Consider the following 25,349-nt stretch of genomic DNA (forward strand, 5'->3'; position numbering starts at 1 on the left):
TTTGACAAGGTTTATCAGACTGCATATGTGAAAGTGGGTGAATTTGACTGTATAAAAGTTAGACCTCCGTGAAAATGATTTTTAAAAAACACATTAACTATTTTTTCTGTGTTTGCTATTCTGCTCCATTTGTCTGTTTGATCGCCTTTGCCCCTAAACCACCCCATTTAATTACTGCAGTTCAGCGGCTCTCCAGCCGGGGTGATTTTGTCCCCGGGAACATTTTGCAAAGACTAGAGAGAGCTTTGGTTGCAATGGGGGTGGTGGGGAGCTGACGTCTAGGGCCGGGGGCCGGGGATGCTGTTGGACATCCTACCGCATGCAGGACAACCCACCCCACCCCACCGTGGCGAGTGATCCAGCCCAAAGGCCAGCAGCGCTGAGGTCAAGAGACTGCTCTGGTTTGCACATACACCTCTCCACGTCCCCAGTACCAACTGCCCCCATCTTCGTGCTGTTCTGGGCTATTCTTGGTCCTGCGCATTTTCATTTAAAAATGTAAAGTCATCTAGGGGTGCCTGGGTGGCTCAGCTGCTTCAGGCTCAGGTCATGATCTAGGGTCCTGGGATCAAGCCCCACGTCGGGCTCCTTGCTCAGTGCGGAGTCTGCATGAGATTCTCTCTTCCTCTCCCTCTGCCCCTCCCCCTGCGCGCTCTCTCTCAAATAAATAAATCTTAAAAAAAAATTTAAAGTCATCTCTCTGCCCTTCTACAAACAAGCAAGCAAACACGCTGTGGTTTCTGTCGGTATCGTGTTGTTCCGTCTACAGCCTCTGGGTGGCGCTGGCGTCACCGTGGCACCAAGCTTTCCGAGTTCCGTGCAGGCACACTCCTGTGGTTTTCCAGGTCTTTAATTGTTCTCAAAAGCACGTAAGGGTCTTGTGAAGGTTTCGTTAGGTTTATTCCTGGTTATATGATCATCTTAAATGCTACTGGAATTGGCATCTGGCTCACGTGTCGTTCTCTATTAATTCCTGGTGCGTGGAGGTGCGATTGCTGCCACACCCAGCTCTCTTGCTAACGAGAATCACTCACCCAGCCCAACGGATTCTGTGCAGATTATCTCAGATGCCCTGCATTTATAATCCTGTAAGCTACACGCACAGCCAGTTCTGTTTATTGGGATCTCCTTTTTTTGCTCGACCTTGTGAGCTTGAAGCTCTGGCATGTGACCTAAGGTTGGCCAGGTGCTATTTTGGACGTCAGGGAAGGCTTCGACTAATGTGCTGTGTGCTCTGGACGAGGTTAGGGACGGCCCCTTCTCCTCCTAATCTGCTGGATATTTCATCCTGAATGGGAGTTACATTTAACAACGAAAATTCAGATGGTCATGCGATATCCATCCTTAATTCTGTGTTGAATTACGTGTATTCATTTTCCAGTGTAGAAACAACCTTGGGCTCTTGGAACAGACCAGGGCAGCCATGGTTTGTCCTTTGCAAACATGGGTGCCCTTGAGCTTGTTAATATTTTGCTCAGGTGTTGTTTTCATCTACTTACGAGCAGCCTGGCGGACAGCAACCTGCTGCCTACCTGCCCCTTCAGGGTTCTTGCTGGTTTGGACAAGGCACCTGTTCAGGGCTCCCTGGACACGTTTCTAGGGATGAGCTCTAACTCCTCCCTACAGAGGAGTTCTTCAGCCCCGCCACCACGTGTGGGCATGGCCTTGGGACACCGGTTTGAATTTAAATCTGTTTGTAATAACAAAACAGTTCAGGTTTTCGTCTCGCGTTAGTGTTGGTAAGTTGATTATATTCCCAGAATGTTTTATCATTTCAAGTATGTTTCCAAGTATGTTGGCATAAACGGTACGTAACACACTGAAACCATCCGTGAGATAGGTCATGACGCCGTATTTTCGTTCCTGATAAGGATCACTGGCAGTTTCCCGTCTTAGTCTGATCAGCTCGGGAGTTTTAGAGTCCGCTCTTGTCTTTGTGAATTCTATTATTTTGATTCCATTACCTTCTTCTCTCGGTTTTACTATTTCCTTCTTTCTACTTTGTTCCACTTCATTTCTTTCCCTGATTTCTTGAGGTGACTGTGTAGACTGCCGGTTTGCCCCTTCCTTCCGGCTTACGCAGGTAAGGCTGCGCGCTCCAGCGGGGCGAGACCTTGGCTCCTCCTGCCGGTTTCAGCGCTCAGTTCAAATCTCTCTGTAACCTGCACGTGATTTCCTTCCTACCCAAGGGCCAGTCGGAAGGCTCTTTACTCAACTTCTAAATCTACGGGGACTGTTTGGTTACCTTCCTCGTGACTGATTCCCGGCTTCATCGCTCTGATTCTAAACCTGTGGTTGGAAGTTCAGCCTCCGGTCGCTCACATTTCGCGCAGGTGCTAAGTGTACTTGAAAATCACATGTACGCAGCCTTGGTTGGGTCTTTGTTTCAGATGGGAGGCCAGACTTATTAAATCTGTGGGTCTATTCTTCTGTTCCCTTGCTGATATTCTGTCTGCTTCCTCTCTCGGGTACTCAGAGGTGTGTGTTAAATTTTACCAATAATCGAATATTTGTTTATGTCTCCTTTTAGTTCCACTGAATTTTGCCTAAATATTCTGAAGCTGGATTATTAAGTGCACACAAATTTAGGACTCGTGTGTTAACCGAGCGCCCAGCTCCCTTCTGATGAGAATGGCATGGTATTTCCCCTCCGTCACTTTACTTTCAACTTTTCTCCATCCTTACACATTTTAGATCTGTCTTCTGTGACCTGCAGATACGAAGTTAGGGTTTTTCTCTGATCTGTCAATTTGTTTTCTTTTAATCACAAGAGCTCATCTATTTTCATGTATTATAACTAATATATACTTGCAAATCCACCGTCTTTCTCAAAGAGAAACACAGAGCTCCTCTATTTTTTCCTTCCATTTTTTGGATTGGTAAGTTTTAGTTTTCTATTTTCCTCCGTCTATTATGTTAGAATTTAACAATCTAATGACTCTTTTTTGTTTGTTTGTTTAAGAAAGTCTACTTTTTTGGGTTTCCTGCTCAGTGGGGAGCCTTCTTCTCCCCTTGCCTTTACCCTCCCCATTCATGCTCTCTCTCTCGCTTACTCTATCTCAGATAAATAAATAAAATCTTAAAAAAAAGGCTACTTGGTTGACAATTCACATTGATAACAGAGGAAAAGGACAAATTTTATTATTTAAGGCACTTTTTAAAAAATATTGCCTAAATTTGCAGACTCAAAGAGGTGAAAACATTGGAGCGGGAAATGCACCCAGGAGGTGGGAGGGCTCAGCTCTCCTTTGCACGGTGCTGGTCATCGTTAAGTTACCGGCAAGAGCATCATGTCCCCTCTGCAATCCTGTCAGAGTCCTGTGAGAATCCCACGGGGATTATGACACACGTGTGCTTATCCCTGAGTACAAGGTCAGACACTACGGAGACTTCAGGTCACTCTGCAAGTTCAGATTTACTTCTGACCTGAAATGCCACCTCCCTTGGCCAGGGCTCCATGTGCTTCTTCAGGTCCACCGCTGTGACCTTGTGGGGATTTGTTCCCCCTTGGAACAGGGCTCTTTGTCTTTTCCGAGTAACACATTAATTTGATTTCCATCATCTTGCAGGACGATGCGAGCAGCCTGGACACTCTGACTCCGCGCACACTTTCCCGCCTGTCATGTAGCTTCCACCCCACGCAGCGCCTTGCCCGCCTTGCTCACGGCATCTACTTCATCTTTCCTGGCTTTTCATCCCAGGCTTTCGTCTCTGAGTGTCCTATTTCTGCCTGAAGACCACAACCTGTGGCAGAGTCTCTCGGGGCGCTTCCTGAAGGGGACTTTTACTGGGTAACAGAATCCTGTGTCTGTCACCACCCACCGCCTTCTGGCTCCCGTTGTCCCCACGGGGGGTCAGCTCCCGTGTCACTGCTGTGCCTTCCCCAGAGCTGGCGTCTGTTTGCTTTCAGACCTTCTGTGTGGCTTAGGTTTTCAGAGCTTTTGTCATAAAATGCCTGTTGTGGACTGAACGTGTGTGTCCCCAAATCCCTACGCTGGAACCTGACCCTCAGGGTGACGGTGTCAGGAGGTGCGGCCTCGGTGAGGGGTGATTAGGATCAGAGGGGGTCATGCGGGTGGAGCTCTCGAGGTGGGACTGGTGCCCATTAGTTACTCTCTTCTGTCGGCTCGCTGCCAGGTGAGGATACAAGACGTCCGAAGACAGCAGTCAGCGGGAAGCCCTCCTGGGGACCTGACCACGCCATCTCTGATCGCAGAGCTCCAGCCTCCAGAGCCACGAGGAGTACGTGTCTGTGGTTCACAAGCTGCCCAGCCTACGCTGTGTCCTTCCAGCAGCCCAAAAGGACAAAGACCGTGACTGAGTGTAATTTTCTTCCTATTATCCCGTGTAGAGTTCGCAGAGCATGTTGAAGCGAAGCCTGGATGTCGGCTGCCATTCTCTTTTCAAATATTACTTCTGCTCCACTTTATCCCCCCTCATATTCCAAACACACACCTGCTGGGGCTTCTCGCTACTTCTCCAGTACCTCTCACTCTTCCTTCCGTGTTTTCCTTCTGTTTATCTCCTTGTGATTTAGCCTGAATATTTCTTCTGACATTTTCTGCTTCACTAAATCTCTCTTCAACTGCATCTAATCTGCAGATATATCTCCCCATTGAGCTTTTTTTTGTTTGTTATATTTTTCCGCCCTAAATTGCCCAATTCTTTTTTATTTTTCTAATTCTCTGTCAAAATCTTGACTTCAGTGTGCTGAAACACAGTAAGCATAGGTACTGTAATATCTCTGTCTGATAGCTCTGTTACCTGGAGCCACTGTGGGTCTTGTCCCGTCCCCACTGGGGGCCCAGTCATTTTCAGCCGAGTGCTAGACATTGTACATAAGAGAAGACGGGTATAATTTGTGGCCCAGGGAGCTACCTTCCACCAGAGAAGATTTATATTTGATTCTGATAGGTGGTTATGGACATCGGCAATATGGCATCACCTTAATCCATTTATAGAGAGTGACATTATTCAAAGCTTGGCATCAGTCTCTGTAACGACATACCAACTAAGGGACTTGGTTCTGAACTTCCTTCCTACCCCCAGGAACTACCCTGGGGAGGGTCCAGTGACTGCGATGGGCACAGGACTTTGAGGGTTGGGACCATGCTGATGACAGCGGTAAGAGCCGTGTCCCTGTGGCCGGGCTCTTGTGAGTCTACAATCTGTATGACACATAATCTCATATAATACCTGTGACAACCCTATTGTTATCCCATTTTCCAGATCAGTAAATCTAAGCGAGGTCATGTGACTTGTCCCAAAGCATCAGCCGGTAAATTGGAGAAGACGTGATTTAAACCATAACTCAGGGCAGTCAGGCTCCTTTCTGATGCTGGGCTCAGCCATACCTAGAAAGCCAGTTTTTACTCCTTTCTAGAACACTGACTCTCCATGCAGCAAAGGGGCTGTGGTCATACGGCTCAGCATCCCTATCTGTCAAGTGGGGACAATGACAGGAGCCACTTCCAGATGTTTCGAGGGTCAGAGGAGTGGATACCTCTTAGGACAGGGGCTAGGTACGGTCCTAAAAAGTCAGGACAGGGAACTTTGGGTTTGAAAGTAAGAAGAAACAGGGAGCCATCAGGTGACCTGAAGTAACTAGAGAAGGGCTGGACTGGGTGGGCTGTGGAGACTCCGCCCACCACCTTTCAGAAGCGCAGGGTGTGGCCCACAGCACTCCGCAGCTGGACTCACCAGGATGGCCTGGGCCTGGGCTGCGGATTCTCCCCTTCTGCCCCTTGGGTGCTGGTTGGGCCACCCTGACGTGGGGTTGGAGGGGCATTTGTACCGAGGACTGTCTAATCGCAATCACCTTCGAGGAGGGTCAGGGGATTAACCGCATCAGAAACGGCTTCATTAACACGCCGAACGAAAGGGGTCATTATGTTTTCAATTAGTGCCTTTTATCTGAGGCTTTCCGCCAGCTTTCAGGACCTCCACCCTCTGCTCATGGGCACATAGTTTCTGCGTCGCAATCAGGGATATACATCTTCACACGCCGGCACTGGCCGTCGGCCCCCAGCCCCGCGCCTGGAGGGAAGGGCTCCCACATGGGCCGCGTCCTGGGCCCCCCCAGGGCCCGCCTTGCTCGCTGCCTTCTCACCAGCCTGGGGCCTGTCATCATCACTCAGGAAAGAATGGAAACCACATCTGTCTGTCTTAGGGTCTCCAGCATCCACAGGGGGAGGCTCGCAACTTCCTGGGGCTCTGCTGTTAGACGCGGGTGTTGAGGTGAGGCCCGGTTCAACACACACTTATGAGGGCACCTGACATCCTTCCCGGGCAAATCAGCTCATCACCAGATGGGAAAGCTACCCACCAGAGTCACCGCCTTCTCTTATCTAACCTAAACCACCTCTACTATGTTTACAAACAAGATGAAACAAAACACAGGTCTCTGTTTTCCCAAAGTGGGTTCCTTGGAATACCTGTCTTACAAGATGTTCCATGAAGAGGGTTCCCTGATCAGCAGGCTTGGGAAACTTGCAGTCTGCGTGCCCCCGCGGTTCATGAAGCACATTAACTGTGTGAGGCTGTGATTAAAGCTACGGAAAGGAATCTGATCAACTTGCTTTAACCCTTTGCTTCCCAGAGCTCTTTTCTGAGGGGTTGCCCCAGGAACGCTGTTGAAGACACAGCTTCAAGTGGTGTGCTCGTTGCTGACATGCCGCACCCCGCATCACCGTAATTCTGATGGTCCCCGACCCCGTCAGCCGTGAGGGTCTCAGCACACTTCCTGCCTCCCCACGGGCTGACCCCGGGGCAGGTTGCCGTGGGCCCCTGGGACCTGTCATGCGGCCGACCCGGCTGAAACTACCCTGCTAACCCAGCAGCCCCATGCCTGAGGCCAACTCTGCAGGCAGGGGAGGCTACAGAATTTTGAGTGCCCAGCGAGAAACAGGAAAGAACAGTTAAGACCGTCAAGAGGGCGAGAACCGTGTGTTAAAGTGGTCATAGGGCCCGCGTGCCCGTCCACGAGGCCGACGTCTCTCAAGCAAGGTGGCAGGTCAGAGGGTCCTCTGGGGCCGGCACAGCCCGCTGAGGTGTCCCACCCCTGGGGAAGCCTCTGCAGAGGGAGGAAGGCCACTCCCCAAGCTCCGTGTGTGGTCACATCTTACCTTGCGTGCCGGGTGCGTGGACGAAGGCTGGGCCACCAGCAGGCGTACCACGGCGTCCCATCGCTCGGCGGTCTGGCGGTCCCACGCGGTCACGGTGAACGCCACCTGCTCGGAGGGGATCTGCAACTCCCGTGTGGCGAAGACCGTCCCATCTGCCTCTACTTTGAAGTCCACGCTGTTGGTCTCATACCGCATCCCCTTGGTCCCCAAACAGCTGCTGAAGGTGACTGCAAGTGGAAAGGGAGACAGGTCAGCACCAGCCAGGGGGGCGGGAGGGAGGCACAGGCATTCATGCAGTTGCTTTTCAGCTGTGGGTTCTCGGTCTCCGAAGGAGCAACATGGGGAAAATGATGATTAACTGAGTTTTCGACCTTCGGATATTGTGTTTTATCTCTGCTGCTCCGGGAATTAGCTATCGGCCTTCACAGAAGGACATAAAACAGCAAAGGGTGAGCTGCTCTGTCTCCCCACACCCACCTCCCCATCTGTATCCCTGAGTGTGCGAGTGGCACGGCGGGTGCGTCCTGCCTGAGAACGAGGCACTCGGCCGTCCCCCGTGGAGCACCTGCAAACTTTGTGCCGCCAGCATGCTCGAATCCCCCGGGATCTGTTTCCACCCCGAGAAGGCCAACGGCGGGGAAGGAGCCGGGAAGGCGGTGTTCTGAGTGGGACTCAAATCTGCTGTGTTCTCTGGGGCACTTTATTACTCAGGGGCCCAACCTGACACCCGCAGACTAGGTCAGGGCGGGCTGGGCGGGACCTGGGGGCGGCGAGGGGCTTCAGGGACACGGGGCGGGGGAGGCAGCGGGTTTCCGAGGCTGCGGCACACCGCTCCGCTCCACACGCAGGAATTAGGCACCGCATCGCTAGCCCCTCCTAAGGGCTCCATCATCCCGCCACTTGTAACTGCTCGGCCGGGAACAACACCTCGGGAGCCGCGCGTTCACTGGGACCACGTCAGTGCGCTTTCTACACAAGTGCGTTTGCAGCTGTCACCAAGGCCACCCTAAACGAGGAGGCACTGGCAGCTGGCATCACATTCCGCTGATAGGAACGATGGATAAAGTTACCTAGTATTTACGAAAGTGTGGGTATCTCAGCGGTTACGGTGGGAGGATGGCTTTTTTAAGCAATTTCACTGTCATAGCTTACATGATTTAATTACTATTTATTCCAGAAACTAAAAAAGGCGCTTAGCTGTTACATTTGATAAAGTGTTTTTCCCCTGTGTTCACCTTTTATTGTTGCTTGCCTTGAAATAATAAATGTGTAAGTTCCCGCATCTCCCGTACTTCACCGCAGACGGCTCCCCACTACCAGCGCCTCCCTCTCGTGGGTTCCGTGTACAAATGTGTTCAAGCATGACAGTGACAGGCGTTTCTGCCCCGTCCGGCCCGAGAGGGCGGGAGTCGGCCCCCCAGGCGCACAGACCCGGTCCTTGGACGCTGAGGGCACGCGGGGCTCGGCGGGTCGTGGCTCCATGGAAATCCGCCCCGCGACCAGGGAATAATTGCATTTCCTTTCAAGTGACAAGGGAATCCCACAGTGGCGCTCGCCCCGACGGCAAGCAAATTAAAACCAGCAACAGACTGAGCAGATCAGTCATTCCCGACACCCAATCGTCACGGACAAAGATAAACATGACAGCTCGACGAATGTTGGGAGATGAGCCCCAAATACATAAGCCCTTCGTTGTCTATGTGCGAATTTCTAGTGACGCTGACGGCCTTGGACAACGGCGGCAGGGCTTGCATTTCATCAAGATTAAATGTCGACACTGTTGTTTTTAAAACAAAGTCACAGAGTTTGGGTGACGTCCGAGGAAGCGTAGGTGTGGCCCCAGTGGGAAATGTGGAACCCTGTCCACAGGGACCCTTCCAATGACGCATGTCCCCGGGGGCGGGGAGACCCTCAAGGACACCAAAGATGGCACCATCAAAAGCCCTGTGACTGCAACCTGCACCCGTCAAGCCCGTGGGATAAAACCAGCGCTTCCCAGGGTGTTTACAAGATCTTCAGGGGCTTTAAAAGTCGATGTCTTTCCAGCCTGTCTGACGGGGACCGCCAGTCTCACCAGCACAGAGCTGCGGGTCTTGGGGAGGCCACCTCGTCCCCGGACCCTTATGGGTACATGGAGGAGCCTGGCCATAGCCGTTGGTCAGCGGGCTTGCTCTCTGGAAGGGGTCACCCCGACTAACACGATGGGAAGGAGCACTGGGCGCTGGGCCCTGCAGCCTGGACCCCGGCCACCCCGCCATGCAGGCCCAGGCAGCACATGGAGCTGCTGCCTGCACGTCTTAGAGTTCTAAAGCCAGCTCCATGTGGCCCAGAGAATCTACTTCTCCTGCCCACTTTAGGGCCAGGGTGCCACTGTGGGGCACCGTGTGCCCTCAAGCTCCTGTGCGGGCCCGGCCAGCACAGGGGTCTGAGCAGGGCCTCCATCCTCCGTGGGTCTCTAGCCTGGCTCGGGACAGGACTCGGGGCACCCAAGCTTCAGGACTAAGGTCCGTGTGATGGTGGGTGTGGTCAGGACCCTGTGGGTTTCTGGCAGGGTCGGCTCCTGCTCACGGGGAAGCAGCTGGACCCCAGGGCTGCACCAGCCCCTCTCACTGGCCCTCACAGAGCGCTACCCCATTCTGTCTGGAGTTCTCTCTTTCTGCTTCTTGCCTGTGTCCGTCTGGACTGCCAAGCGTGTGAGGGCAGGACCGCTGTCCTGGCTTCCAGCCGTGTCCCTGGGGCCGAAGGCAGTGCTGGCACATAGTTGCTATGAAAGGAGGTGAGGCCTCCCCACAACGCACCCCTGCCCCAGCCCCCCGGCGCTCGGCCATGAGGGGATGGCTGGGGTCAGCCCAGAAATGCCCCATGCCACTCCGAGTGCACCCTCTCCCTCAGCTCTGGGGAGAACGGCGGGGTCTGCAGGAACCAGCGCGAGGCTGGAAGACACATCTGGTCCAGCTGAATGCAGGCGATCCCGGCAGGAAAGAGCCCCCAAGGCCGCTGCCGCCAGCATCCCAGGCCGCGAGGTTGAGCAACCCAATATTAACGTGTTCAATCAACACTTTCCTTGATGCATTTGTTTTTGATCTCATTTCTCCTTTAGTTTTCAGAAAAAAAATTAAAGTCCACAAGATTCTAGAAGGAACGTTTCCCTCAATGTTTCGGATGAGACCAGCAAACGCAGAAAGTCTCCTGCCCCGGTCAAGTCCGGGCTGTGCATCTATCTTGCCTGGACCCAGGGCTCTCCGGGCGGTGGTCGCCTCCCAGGCACCGGGGCTTCACTAGGCACAGCTGGCCCGCGGCGTCCCCGGTCTGCGGATGAGGAAACTGAGTCCCGGGGACACTGCACTTTCTGGAGGCTGGCAAGAGCCCGGGGCGGGTGCTGCAGGTTCCTCGACACCACGCCGAGCTGGCAGGGGGACTCTCCTCTCTATTTTTTTAAGATTTTATTGATTTATTTTAGAAAGAGAAAGAGAGAGAGCACGAGTGGGAGGGGCACAGGGAGAGGAGAAGAACCCCCAGCAGACTCCACGCTGGGGGTGGGGCCCGACGCGGGGCTCAATCGCAGGACCCTGAGATCACGACCTGAGCTGAAACCGTGAGTCGGATGCTCAACCCACTGAGCCACCCAGACGCCCCCAGGGAGACTCTCCCACGCCCAGCTCTGTGCGCATCTCGGTCTTCGAGAGGGAACTCTGTGCCGCTGTTTGGAGACACTGGCCCTGGGCGGTACCCGCGCCTGGACGCCGAGGTCGCAACGCCCCAGGACCCCGGCAGGCCGTCAGCAGCCCCAGCCCCACCGCGAGGGGAACGTCACTCTGTGGGGGAGGGCTCCCTTGGGGAAAGCCCCCCCCCCAGGCCCCCCTGAAGGAGGCCTGCCCGGGAGCTGCCTCCCTGTCCTGGGCCCCGACGCGGGATCGCAGCGCTCCTGCTGCACGCGGCTCTCGGCGGCTGCTAATTACTTCCATTAGTTTTAAACAAACTTGACAAGAGACAGGAGTCCTGAGAGACATGAAATCCAATCACTTAAGTACACACTGGCACAGCCCGCTGCCTCCGTTCCCTCAGTGGCGGCGGCCGGGGAGCGGCACCTGTCGGCAGGACTCGTGCGGTCTGCCCGCCGAGGATCGGCCCTGGGAGGGTGGGGAGGTGAGCATCTGGCCGCACCCGGGTGCTGCCAACACCGGCGATCGCCGACGCCACCACGGCATCCTGGCCCGCGTGTGCCGTGGGGCAGGGTGCGCTGCAGGCACGCTCACACCGGCCCAGCCCCTTTGGGGTACGGCTTGAACCCAGGTCTGTGTTTGACAAGCAGAGGCCTCTCTGAGCGTCTGTGTCTGTCCCTGCTGCGGCCAGGACGACCCTTGCCCGGCACGGGATAGATGGGTAAAAGACTGCTTGTCTTACACTGTGGACAGGATGCATGTTACTTTTTTGACTGAGGAGGAGATAGGCTCAGGGGAGCAAAGACTCTTGGCCAAGGTCACGCAGGGTCATTCACTCCACAAACATCTGGGGTCCTCCTGCTGCCTGTCACTGGGGTCTACCTGTGAATAACAGAACTGCGGCTTGTCTGGGAGGTGAATGGAAAGCAACAATTTGGCTGGTTGAGCCATACAGGCTTCTATGGGGTCACCAAGGGGGAGCCCGGACCAGGCTGGAGGTCCCCAGGGGCGGGGTTGGGAGCTCTGCAGTGGGGTCAGTCAGCACTCGGGATTCTGACCCTGTAGGATCCTGCCTCTGCACCCTGGTGATCTTGCTCCCCCTCCCCAGCCCGGGGTGTGGGAGCAGCAGCTCTTGGAATCTGGCTGTGGACCCTGGGCAGGCCCTGGACAGCACGAATTTGATTTTCCAGCCCATGTTCTGTTCCAGGAAGACGCCCAGAGAAGAAGGTAAGCTACTCCGTTCACTGCCCGCCAGTGTCCACCCTGCTCCTGAAATGTGTGCAAACACCGTGTCTGCGCCAGCTCTGAAGGCTACTCAGGACGCACCGTGAAACACGAGTGCCCGGGAGCGCCCTGGCTGGACACCGGGGAAGGCTGAGTACCAGAACATGCAAGGATTTCAGGATTTCACTTCTGCGGCTGACTCCCAACTCCCCCCGCCCCTCACCATGAGGTCCGTAAAGCCAAGCGGAGTCCGGTTGGCATTCTGGGCTTGTCGCCCTCCGGCAGGGATGCTGCTGGTGCAGATAAGGGGCAAGGATGCTCACGGACGCAGGTCTCCTCTGAGCGGTACACATGTGAGCCTCTGCCATCCGGGCATCCTGGCTGACACCCACTCAGGGGACCTATTGAGTGTTTGGAATTTCCATGGCCTCCCCTGCCCCAGGGTGACCCCCTGTCTGCTCCACCTCCCAGCACCCACGGGGATTCTGCTCCCCCATGAGGGGGCCCTGCCCTGTGATAAAGGTGACTGCATGTGCAGAGCCCAGGTGAGTGGCCTCACTCACTCCCATCTACAGATGGATTCGCTTATGCATACAACAGTCAACAAAAGCCAAACACAGTCACTGCCAGAGACAGGTTAGAGTATGGGGTGGGTCAGAAATTAACCAAGTCGTTACGTCAGAAAGGTAACGCTCCCAAGGGAGGCACGCCGGTGGAGAAGGAGCCAGGTTCTGTGAGAGCCCAATCCAGAGTTGGCGGGGCAGAGAGTGCTTCCCCTAAGACCCGAGGGATGAGGGTGCTCCTGTGAGGCTTGGGCAGGCCACAGGAACAGCATGTGCAAAGGTCCTGTGGCAGAGGCATTTCAGGGTCTGGAGGACCGAGAACAAGTGTGACTGCAGCAGGGACTGCAGGGTGACCAGAAGGTAAACAAGGAGGCAGAGACCCGCCACACGCTCCGAAGGACAGGCTGAGGGAGGGGCGTCTCCGAGTCCGCTGACCTGGACACCCACCCTCAGTAATCCACACCTGCAGGGAGCTCTCCTCCAGGGGGAAGGGCCGCCTGGCACTCAGCGGCCTCTGGAACTGTGGGAGGGTCTTGAATGGATGTGACACCCCTTTTTGGGGCCAATGTTAAGAGAAGGTCATAACCTTTCCTGGCCATAGGAATAGCCCACCGTTGTGACTTCAGAAGCACGCCCTCAAAATCGAGCTACAGAGTGGATCACAGGACCCTGAGCTCCGGCACCTGCTGCAGACCCGTCTGCGGGGGACGCAGAACTTGAAGAGCCAGGAGCAGAAGGAGTGAAGGAAGAGGAATGGGGCAAGGGATGTGGGCAAGCGTCCCTCCAGCAGGGATGCACGCACCGGGGCCTGGGCAGGGCGGCATCCAGGGAAATGGGAAATGAGGTCGTCTCCAGGAACCTTAGCATCCACCCACCCTGGTCCTGGTGTCCCCGAGGGGGCCTCTCATGGGTCATCCGTCCAGCTTGGCTGCAGCCCCTGATGGCATCTCCCTAACTGCCCTGCTGCCTATGAGGCCACGTGGTGACCGTCCCCGCTGCCCGAGCCCATGGGGGGCTGCTGCCAGCAGAGCCGGAGGCAGACTGGTGGTGCCTGGGGGAGGAGGAGGGGAGCGGCCGCTGACGGGAACGGGGTCTCCTGCGGGGTGGACTACATGGGAGCGATGACCACTCAAGATCATGAACATACTGACCGCCCCCGAACTGTTCACTTTGAAATGGGGAAATTACGGCATGTGAATTCTATGTCCCTAAAAACCAGTTTCTGGGGCTCCCTGAGTCCTCAGTTCCTGGCTGAGGGGAAGGACCTCCCTGGAAGGGCCTATTCTTCCCCCCTGGAGGCCTCAGGACCAGCCCTCGCCCCCGGTCCTCTCCCTCCCTGGCCCTGTCTCTCACCTTTCCTGTCCCACGCACAGACCAGAGAGCTCACGGGGGGCGGGGGGCATGGGGACAGATGCACTGACATTGCGGAGAAAGATGCCTGATGTCACAGCTGCATACAAAGTGCAGAAACCCGGGGTCCTAAGTGAGGGGCAGGGAGGGCACACGGGTGTTCAGGGACGCTTCACGAAGGAGGCTATGTCTGAGTTCGAATTCCAGAAGTTACATGCATGGTTGCCAAAGATCTGAGTGAGCCAGGTATGTCCGTGTGCGGGACACCTGCACGGCGCCCAGGGAGCGACATGGCTTCAGGAGTTTCCAGAATTTCCCAGGAGTGTCCCGAACCCACAGAATGCCAGGACTAGAAGGCACTACAAAAATGAACTGCCCCAGCCACCGGCTGTTGAGAAGTGACCCGAACTCGCTGGAAGACCATTAATTAAGTTCTGGAATGCATTCATTGATTTGAGTCATTCCACAAGCCCTTGCTGACCCCCCGCAACATGCCAGCCTTCTCCCTATGGGCCCCGAGCACTTTTAATATTTTGTGAATTGATGCCCCAAATGCAAGCCATGGTGCTATTACGTTTCTCTTAGAATTTCGTGCACTCATAGAATTTGTAGCTGGTGCAAATGTCACGTGTGAAACTGTCCTTTCCAAGTGCTGGGATCTGTGGCTCGGGCTCCAGGCTCTGGGCTCCGGCCAGTTCTGAAGTCTGAAGACTGTGATGATTTGATGCTCACTGCATATCGTTTCTTTCGTTTTTGCCAGGACGGAGCGAGATCTTGCATAAAACTCATCCCCTCCTCCGCCCTGGCCTCGCTGGCTCATCGCAGGCTCATCGTGGGCTCACGGCGGGCGTGTGCAGCCATGCTCAACCTCAGCGTATGCTGGAGACGCTCGCCCACGAGAGGAAGCTCTGTGGCCCCTCATGGAGACGCTCGATGTTTAACCCTTTACCCTCATCACTTTTAATTGCTCGCTGGGCGAGAAGGGGGAGGTGGGTGCTGGCGTGCCGGGAATTGTGAGTGAGGGGCTCGCGGATGTGCTTTCTCACCGGCGGGAGACTGCCTGACATTTACAGGGGCAGGAGGCTGTGTCTCCCACTGGAAATTGCATGGTGGTTATGAAACCTGCCTTTTTATTATTTTTCTTGTTAGGTGAACTGAGAAAGAGCAAATGAGCCAGAGGTGAGCTTGTAGTGGGACTGTGCTGAGGATAATTCACCCAACAGAGTGTGCCTCCTTCCTTCCTTCCTTCCTTCCTTCCTTCCTTCCTTCCTTCCTTCCTTCCTTCCTTCCTTCCTTCCTTCCTCTACCCTTCCTTCTTTCCGTTCTTCCCTCCGTCCACCCATCCATCCACCCGCCCATCCTTCCCTCCCTCCATACTCCTCTATCCATCCTACACTCACTGCACCTCCATGGTCCAGGCACCATTCAGGTGCTGGGGAGCCCGTGGGGGTCGGGGCAGCCCTGGGCAGCAGGAACTTGGAAAGGAGGGCATGAGCAGGGGCGTGGAGGGGGCCACTCTGTGCCGAGTGCCCCCAGGGACGACTCTTCTCCCACTGATTCTCCACAGTAAGGCCCTCTCTGCAGGGACCTGTGCCTCAGGGACACGAGCCCGAGGCTGTAGCTGAAGTCTCATCGAGGACGACCAAGTGGCCACCATGGGCTCCACTTGGACAGCTTTCAGCTCTTCTTCCAATTTAAAGCCCTGCCCCCCAGGTGCAGTGGAGAGGACAGCGGCTGGATGTCCAGGGCTGCTCTCATGTCTCTGCCTCACTCCTGACAGCCTATCTCCTCCCTGTGGCCGAATGCTCCAAGCACCAGGCTTTGCCTGGAGCACCCTTCACCACCACGTGCACTTCCTCCGAGGAGCCTTCCAGGATTCATCTCAGCTGCTGACCCTCTCTCGCAGAGCTTATTCACTCCAGTGGCTTCCCGGGGGCGGGGGCAGAGCGCTGGGCGGCAGTCTGCCCCCTTCACCTCGGACATCTTTAGAGTTGCTGGGGCACGGTGATAATAGAAAGCAGACCGATGTTTGGTGGGTTTTATTAACGTGGGCCAGGCATGTAGGTGGTGCTCGAGTGGGGCCCCCTCAGGAGGGGCTTGTTTGCAGGCCTCCTGTCTGCTGCTCCAAATGTACAGGGGCCTCCCGGGAACCTCAGGCAATCGGGGCCTCTGCGTGTCCTTCCAGGCTGTTCTCTGGCCTGTCTGTTTAAACACAGACATGCTGTTACACCCGCCTCTTTTTCCACGTGGTCTCCCGTGGGACCTCTGCCCACGGGCACAGTGCACAGCAGAACCAGCATTCCTGTTTGTGGGGTTCAGAGAAGGCCGGGCCGTGGGAACTGAGCACCCAGCACTGACGACTCGGGAAGGTTCTGCCCCCCCAGGCTGGTGTCCCCGGAGCAGTCGGCCTGTGCGTGACCACCTGCAGACGTGCCGGGACCTTGCGAAGTTGCCTCTGGGGCCAGGACGAGGCCCTGGGACGCGTGGCTGGTCGCATCATTCTGCTCGGCGCACATTCCCGAAGGAGCCATATGTTTACAAACCTTGGGAAAGTGTCCTTTCCAGGAGCGTGCGGTGAACCCGCTGGCCCTCCCCAGAGCAGGCCGCCTCGTGCCAAGCCGCACACTGTGCAAGTGAGGAAAGGGGTAGACAGGCCCGCCGTGCGGACGGCTGGCCCACATCACCCAGGAGCATGCGCCCCGGACGGGGACGCGGGAGCTAGGTGTTCACGCCCCAGACCGTGCTCCTCACTCGTGCTGCAGACGCCCCAGTGCCGGGGTCCGCGGCTGCCCGCCATGAGCACCACGGCAGCCTGCCCCGCGGACTGAATGTCCACAAGACGAACACTGTTGGGGCCTTTTAAACTTTAAACTCATGTGTGTTCAAACCAAAGGTGACCCTTCCTCCCCAGCCTGAGGATGCCCTGGCCCTTGGCCGCCAGAGTTCCCAGCCCCCACCTAGGTCACACGCGGCCCCTCTGCCTGTTGTCCCTGTCGGAACCGCCCCACGCCTGGCTCTGTTTGTAAGGTTCTGACAGGAACTGTAGCCTCCTCTGCAAACCTCAGACCACAGAGCCCCCCTGCCCAGTCCCTCGTCTCCACACCAGCCGTGGCGGCGACACACAGCTCGCTAACTCATTCTAAATTGGGTCGGTGCGCTCTTCGTGTCTGAGCATGAATAATAGCACCAAGTTTGCCCCGTGCACACGGCGTGCACGCGCATCTGCCTGCCCGCGGCGCCCCACTGTCTCCAGCTCCCTAGGAGAGGGGGTCCTGCGTGGTGCAAGGATCTCCGCCATCGGCCACGCAGGCCTCCCGGCTTGTCCCTGCTCCTTGTGGCCCACGGCTCAGCCACCCAGGCCTGCTTCTCCCCACGACGTAGAGCACTGGCTTGCCTCCACACTGTGCAGGGGATGTCTCTCCTGCCCAGCACTGGCCGCCCTTCCAGCGCCCGTCCCTGCAGCTTGTTGGATGCTGTCCTTTATGTCCCCAAGGCTGCTACCCTGCTTGCTTCATCGTGGCTCCAGCCACTGCCGCCTGCCTGCAAGCTCGGGCCTCCCTGCGACCTCCAGCTCCTACACCCCAGCCGGTAGGTGCTGGGGAGATGTGGGCGGGAGAAATGCACGCATTCCGTTTCCCTTAGCTTCAAAGGTGAGTATTCGGTGAACTGAGGAGCCAGGAGAAGGTACGGGGGAAACTCAGACGCCGACCGCTAAGTGGACGAAGCCCACTGAACAGGCCGCACGCTGGGGGACCCCAACACTATGACATTCTGGAAAAGGCACAGCTAAGGAGACAGAAGACCAGTGCTTGCCAGGGGCCAGGGAGTCACGGGTGGGGCGTGGAGGACTCACAGGGCAGCGAGACTGCTCTGTGTGATACTGTAACGGGGGGTTCAGGTCATTATGCATTTGTCCAAACCCATGGAAAATGCACCATCAGGAATGACTCTAATACCAACCACGGGCTTCAGTTAATGATCTTCTATCCACATGGCCTCATCGGCCGTAAAAGCATCCCACAGCAGCGCAAGGTGCGGACGGCGGCGCAAACCGTGCCGGGGCGGGGCGTGCATGGAGCTCACTGCACGTCCTGCACTTTCTGCTCTATTTTCCCATAAACCTAAAATTGCCTTAAAAAAAGCCTATTAAATGGATATTCACTATCCGTTCGACATTCCTTCTCCAGAGAAAACACGCAGTCTCAGAAATGTTAAAAATCCCATCTGAAAGCAAAACATTGAAACCTCTCTCGTGTTGTTTCATTTACGGCAGGAAGCATAAAACCCGTTCTTCCTCTGGGCTTCTTCCTAACGAATCGAACGCCATGCTCGAACCATCGCGGACTTCATCTCTCTAAGGACGCTCTTCCTGTCCAAGAAAAATCAGCCGAGGTGGCAACAAACGTGTGCCCTCGTCTGACTGACCCGTATGTTCCAGCGTGCCCCCACGCCCCACTATTGCCCCGATAAGACTCTTGGCGACCTTACTTAGTATTTACGGCGCTGCGTGGAAACTGGAGGCACTGCCGGGAGGAGCGGCGTCTCCGTGACTCCAGCCGCGTGTGTGTGCGGCCCCCGCAGGGGGACCGGGGGCGCGAGGCAAGTCTGGGGACGGTTCCGGGCTCCCGCACGGAGTGTGAGTTCTCTAGGTTCTGGTACGAATTAACAGTCCTTTGTTGGAGAAAACAAGGCGCAGGCGCATTGGAGACGCAGAAGTGGGTGTGGGGGAAAAGATTCAGGATCCAAGGAGGGCTGTTTACGGCACGGTTCTTTCCCGGGGCGGCCGTTAAAACCACCGTCTGAGCTCTTCATCAGTGAACCCCAGAGATGCCCCATCAGAACGGAATGTGGAGACTCTTAACTGGGTGACATCTCCAATGAAACCCGCCCTCCCACACTCACAGGGGCGCGAGCAGGACCCCGTTAAAACACACCACAGGCCGCCCCTGGAGGACGCCATCCCTCATGGCCTTGACTGCTGGTTGTTCCCACGCTAGAAAGGAGGGCTGGGGAGGGACGTGGAGACCAGGGCACCGGCTCCTCCCAGGGTCTCTGGAGGAAGTGAGGGCCATTTGGTCCAAATCTCCACATGCGGGCATGTGGGGGTCGTCCTAATGGCCACAGATGTTGGGGGTGCGCTCCAGGAAATGGGGTTCCCTGAGGATCCTGGAGGGACAGACGTCCCTGTCTGGACCCCTGCCTTCTCATCCAAGGTTCTGAGAGTCCATCTGATTCTTTGGAGAAATAGAGGTGATTTTTTGGACTATAAAGAAAAGAAAGGTATGTTTTTATTGAATATCTGAAACTAACATTTCATGAACTATCATGAATGAACATTTTGTGAATTTTCTTTCTTTCATTCATTCATTCTTGACTCGCTTGTCCACTCAGGTGTCGCCAGGCACCAGGAGCACATTCCCTTGCTGAACCCTCACAAACCCTGTGATTTCCATTTTCCAGAAGAGCAAGCTGAAGAAACAGAGAGGTTCACTGACTGCTCCCCACCAAGGTCCCCGGGCAGCGAGTGGAAGAGTTGGTGTGGACGGGGGCTCCTGACTTTGTTGCTTCCTGACCCCCAGGCCTGTGCAACCAGGAGAGCCCCCTTCCCTCTGTTCTGGAGCTGACTGTGGTTGTCCCTGAGTGACAGAACCAGGCAGAGGAAGGGCTACCTGGTTTCCCAGGCTATAAAATATTCTATTCTATTCCTCTTCCACTATCTTGCTATGGCAGGCTTCATGTGTGAAAACCACACACAGGTGTTTATTCACAAACAAATGATGGACCGCGCGCCCCACAATGGACAGCCCAGTCCCCCTGCCCCACGATGGATGGCTCGCCCCTCCCTGCAATGGACGGCTCGCCCCCAATCATGACGGCTCTCCCTACCCTGATGATGGATGGCTCTCCCCCTGATGCTGGATGCCTTGCCCCGATAATGGATGGCTCACCACTGATGATGGATGTCCTGCCCCCAACGATGGACGGCTCTCCTCCTGATGCTGGACGGCTCACCCTCCATGGTGGACAGCTTGCTCCTGATGATGGACAGACCGCCACCGCCGCCCACCCCTCCCGACGACGGATGGCTCGCCCCTGACGGTGGATGGCTCTCCCCTCCTGACGACAGACGGCTCATCCCCCCACCCCACGATGGACGGCTCGCCCCGACGCTGGGAACGGGCAGTGGGCCCCACCCATAAGGTGGCTGCGGGAATGAGGAGGGTCTCTTGTTTCACTAGCACGCCTTGAACAGGGCCCTGTGTCCGGGCTCGACCCACACGGCGAGTGCCGCACACGGGAGGGGAGCTGAAGGACGGTGCTGGAGCTGACAGCCAGGGCTCAGGGGAGCCAGGCCTGGGGTGCCCTTCACAGCCCAGGAAATAGGACCGGCTATTTTTAGAACCACCAGCCTCCCTCCCATCAGCGTCTTCACGTCAGGACCGAGCTAATGAAATCGTTCGTAATTAAGGCCCAGGTGGAGCGATGGCTCTCTTTCCTGTCCCCAGAGGCCACCTCCCCGCTCCTTGCCTCCCCGCCATGTCCTCTGTGCAGGGGCGGGAGGAGCAATTCCCGCGGGCCTCCAGACCTGCTTATGGGTTTACTCCGTTTCACCAAAAGGACAGCTTGGGGCTGTTTTTAGAAGTGTCCCTGCTCTGGCTGACCCAACTATTCTCAGTTTCTTCTCACAGCTCCCACCGAGCTGTTCCAGATGCCGGGGCAGGACGTGGTATTCGAGGCCCTGGGAAGGTTTGGGACGGTGTCCCCGCTGATTCCAGAAGGGCTGGAATCCAGAGGGAGCCCCGGCTCTGAGTGTGGGATCGACGTCCTGCCGCGCTCCTCCCCGCCCTGGACCCTGGGAAGGCCTGTGGCCACCGCAGCCTCATGTGGACTCAGCATCTGGCAGATGAATGAGCAGAGCCACGGGCTATGTCCGTCTGTCTGACATGTCCTTCCACGTACTGACTGGCCTGGCTCGCCCTCTCATGCTGCCTCCTTGGGGAGCCTCTGTTCTCCAAAGTGGGGAGACAGAGTGGCAAAGCCAGTGCCCCGTTGTCACGGTGCTGCCCTTCTAGTGTCGGGCACAGAAAACGGGGATGTTGCGGGATGGCTTTGGGGCATAGGAGCTCCAGAGAGGAACAAGGCAGACAGGGCGCGGCGGGGCCAGGAGGTCAGGAAGGCAGACTCCTGGCTGTGAGCAAAGGGGACAGGGCAGGGGACACACACGTGGACACATGTGCATGCATGTGCACCTGGGAGCGGTGTGTTCACACGTGTGTGCGTGTGCTCTCTGGCAGCCCCGGGTGGCCTGTGCAGACTGGGCCCCTCCTGAGCTGGGTGGCTGCAGGGGCAGATGGTACAGACGGGAACACGGCTCCCCTCACTAACACGTCTACACCCCAGAGGTGCTAGAGAACATCTTCTGGGCTCCACAACACCGAACAAGCAACCGTGTACGCTAAAAACACGCAAATAAACAAAATATGCTTTGCCCTTTGCCCTGGACTGCAGATGGCCATTGGAGGAGGGACATCTAGAAGTGCAGGGTTCAAAATGGAACCCTCCAGATTCAGGCCACCAAAGTGGACGACGTCTGACCACACATAGTCCTCATGGCGTGGGATGAGCCCACTTGCTGCTCAGACGGGAGGGACACCGGATGTTGGTGTCGGGGCTGACAGTGGGGTGCAGGTGGGCAAGTACCTCCGGATTTCGCAGGAGGGCGTGGCACCCCGGGAGCTGGAAGCCTGGGGACTTCTCCCCATGGCTCTGAGCTCACAAATTCTGAAGTCTTCGGGGCTCTGAGTGGGAGCCTTGACTGGAGTCTGGGCAGGACGTGAGGGTCTGAGCTCAGCTGCTTCAACAGTAGTGACCTCCCAGCCACAGGCCAGCCGCCAGTGCCCATGAGCAAGGGTGCGCACACTTGTCACGCTGGGAGGGGGACTCGCTCTGCGGGCGCAGGGGACAGCTGGACATGGTGCAGCGTCAGGATGGTCAGAGCTCCGTGCCCGTCCTCCTGGCGCCGGCAGCCCCACTCGCCAGGTACAACCTCAGCTTCGGTTTGCTGAGGCTGAACGTAAACATGACCCCGAACTCGACCAGCCTCCTCCCTTTGTAAATACGCCCGGGCCGCCTGCCAGCCATTTTTCTAAAGTAAATAAAAAGGAACCCGTGAAATGCAAACACTCGTCTTCCTTCTCTCAATCACTCCGATGCCCGGACCTCTGTCTCTGGGTCTCACATCATCACACCTTTGGGTCATACTGGCTTTGAGATATCCAGGGACCCCCCTTGAGATGAGCAGACCCTCGGGGGGGGGGGGCGGCGCGTGAACCAAGGGTGGAAGCATCTGGTGTCTGCCCTCAGGCCCCTGCTTTCCAAGGGGGCTGGGCCGGCCTTCGGCAAAGCGCTCAGGAGACTCACGGGGCAGGGGAGGGAGCCGATGCCGTTCAACGGGCACACAGACACATGTAAAATGGTAGTCTGTTGGGGGCTTCGTGGTGCAAGGTGCTAGGAGAGCCACAGGAGGGGCCCAAGGAGGGGTCTCCACGGAGGAGGAGCCTGGACAGGAGAGCAGGAGCCAGTCTGAGCTCACTAGGATACCCTTGGACGAGGAGGACAGTCCCCTAGAGGCCAAGGGCCCACCTTGCCCTGGGCCCACCTGGGGCTGCACAGGCTGTGGGGGTGTCATGAACAGTTCTTCAGAAACAATGGGGCCACAGACGGTGTCCTCTGAGCTCCTTCCAGGACGGGCCTCTGACCACATGGTGGGCTCTGTGAGTGACTGGGACTTGGGGACACATTTATTGGACTCATGACTAGCAACGCTCAGTGCTGAGGGGTGAATTCTCCCCCAACACAGAAAAAAAACCCCACGATTCCTCTTTTTAATGGTCTTTGGGCAGCATCCTCGTCCCCTCTTCCTCAGTCAAAGGCCACTGCCGGGAAGCAAAGGCCTCGGACATCTGTCGGGCGGGTCCTGGTCCAAACCCTGTTTCTAGAGAGCCTGAAGGAAGTGGTCACACGTTCCCCCCCCCCCCCCGTTTTTAAAAAATTTTTCTTTAATGTGATCTCTACCCTCGATGTGGGGCTGGGACTCACGACCCTGAGATCAAGAGTCACATGTTGCACCGATGGAGCCAGCCAGGTGCCTGGCCACACATTCTTTACGCGTCACATCCTTGTTGAATGCAGGTCCAAGCTAGTGGGGGCGGGGCAAGGACATGGTTTCATGTCCGTGACAGTGGTCTCTCTGTGCCCCTTTGGGACATTTCCAGTGCAGGTGAGAGCAGTGGAGGGTCTGGGAAGTCCTGCGAGGCCCAGGAGACCTGTATCACTTACACGGAGTGTTGGTAATTCAGGGTGTATAGTCAGCATGAGGCCCGGTTCAGCTGAAGTAACAACCAGCTTCCAAACCTCGTGACGTGTGGCCGTGGGCCAGCTGGAAGGCTCCGCACAAGGGAACCCTCACTGGCCATTCGGCCCCTCCTGGGATGGACAAACCTTCCTCTGCTCCCGTCGTACCCGCCAAAGCAAATCCCGCGGCCAGGCCTCACGGCAAAGTTGTGAGGAAGTGAGGCCCTGCCACGTGTCCCGAGGATAGAAGAGTGACTCCGTGTCTCTGATATTTCACGTGGACGCAGCGAGGTTCACAACGGCTGCTCCCGTGACCATCCGTGCTGCTTGGCGTTCCCGCCACAACGTGTAGAGACATTATTACTCTTCCCAAGTATGATGTCTTTACAGCAAATACAGTGGAGCTTAGGAAGATTCATGCCCAAAGCAAGTCCTGCAGCTAAAGAAACAATTTTAGCGGCTGCCTCCAAAATCGCCTGCCATTTCATCCGAGTGGGGCACCCCTGCCTGTGTGTGGCCCTGCAAAGGCTCTCCGAGTTTGCTCCGGGTTGTTCTTTCCCCCACATTAACTGTAGGATTCCCGAAGGCGTGGGCCGTGGTGCCTCTGCTTTCTATCCTTGAGCAGAAGAGTGACCCACACTGCCCCACATCCCACTGCTCAGCCGTGAATTCCCCCCTCAACCCCGGGGGACAGAGTCTGATGCCGGGCAGGGTCCCGCAGAGTTGTCTCCGCGGGTTCCCGCTCATCTCAGCTACACTCGCTGATTCTGCTTTGGCAGGAACAAGAGCCAGTTAACCAAGCCATTTTGGAGGCAATGGATCCTGGCCTCACACGGCCCTTGACCCAATCCCCAGACCTCCCGAGGTCCCCTTACAGAGAAACACAGCAGTTGAAGACCCTGCCCCAGGGAGTCCCATGGGGAGCATCATGCAAATGAAATGTTTATCCCAAGGTAATTATCCCTTGTACCAGTTCGACATGAAATCTTGATAAAGAATTGTTTTTTTAATATAGCGGTGAGGAAGCTTAGCCAGATGCATAAAAATTATATGACATTTTACTCCTGAGTGTAAATTAAAATTTGCAGAAAGGTCAATGAAGCAGGAGTGATTTTTTTCAGATGATTTAGACATGAGAACTGAGGAGGCTGGGGGTAGGGGGAGAAGCCAGCATCACCCACGCCCGCTCGAGCGTTAGCCCTGGAGAGGGCTGCCTGCCCACCTGGCCCACCCCACCTGGCCCACACTCAGTCTGTGCCCCAGGGGCCTTGCCCCCGCTGGCTACACATTCCAAGATGCTGAAATGTTCCAGGACCTTCCCTGGAAAGAAAAGACATCTGTTCGAGAAGGCAGCTTGGGCCCAGACTAGCTGCTGAGAGAAGAGAGATTTGTGCAGGAGGGCCCAGGCTGTCTCACAGAGCCCCTACTACGTGATCAGCACCTACTATGTGTACCAAGGTGCAAAAGCACGCGGGCTGCCACCTTGCCAAGAGCTAAGGCCTAGGAGCCAGCAGGGTGAGCTGTGTGGCCTTGGAGAGCCTGCAAATGTCTCTGAGCATCTTATCCGACCCAGCATAACCACCCCAAAACCACGCGGACTGAGCCCGTGGACCACGGTCAGATTTCCGGACCCACTGCCAGCAGGGAGTTGCCAAGCTAGCGGTTGCTCTCTCAGATCAGGCTCTGTCTCCAAGGGTGTTTGAGGGAATTCAAGGAGATACCGTGGGAGAAGCAGCCCAGCCCAAAGCCTGGCATTCGGGGGCGTGTGGGATGGGCGCACCGCGGAGCCCGGAGGCAGTGGGAAGCAGAGGTCTGCAGCATCCTCCTGCCTCCAGGGACCGCCCTGGCTGGAGTGGAAAGAACACACCCACGTTCACAATAACAAGATGCAAAGTGGCCACGGGGACGATTAAACTCTGCAAGAGAGCCCAGTGCCGTGTCTTATCACCTTCCTTCCTCTTAACCAAAGCAAGGTGCTTCCCCACCAGCCAACAGTCAGGGCTGCAAACTGTAACTTAATTTACAAAACAATTGTGAGTGAAACACCAGCTCCCAGGAATTATCCATTCTTC

At 56.2% G+C, this 25,349-nt stretch overlaps 1 protein-coding gene across 1 annotated transcript in view; it reads right to left on the reverse strand.

The window, feature by feature from the left end:
* CDH4 (cadherin 4) overlaps positions 1 to 25,349 on the reverse strand; it is a 532,131-nt gene that overhangs the window by 134,745 nt on the left and 372,037 nt on the right. Inside the window, exon 3 of the mRNA XM_045795334.2 lies at positions 7,125 to 7,351. Within this exon, the coding sequence (XP_045651290.2) occupies positions 7,125 to 7,351 (227 nt within the window). The remainder of the gene's footprint in view (positions 1 to 7,124; positions 7,352 to 25,349) is intronic.

The sequence above is a fragment of the Ursus americanus genome, chromosome 22, assembly GCF_024610735.1.
Source record: "Ursus americanus isolate L20-20 chromosome 22, mUrsAme1.1.p, whole genome shotgun sequence".
Taxonomy (NCBI): Eukaryota; Metazoa; Chordata; class Mammalia; order Carnivora; family Ursidae; genus Ursus; species Ursus americanus.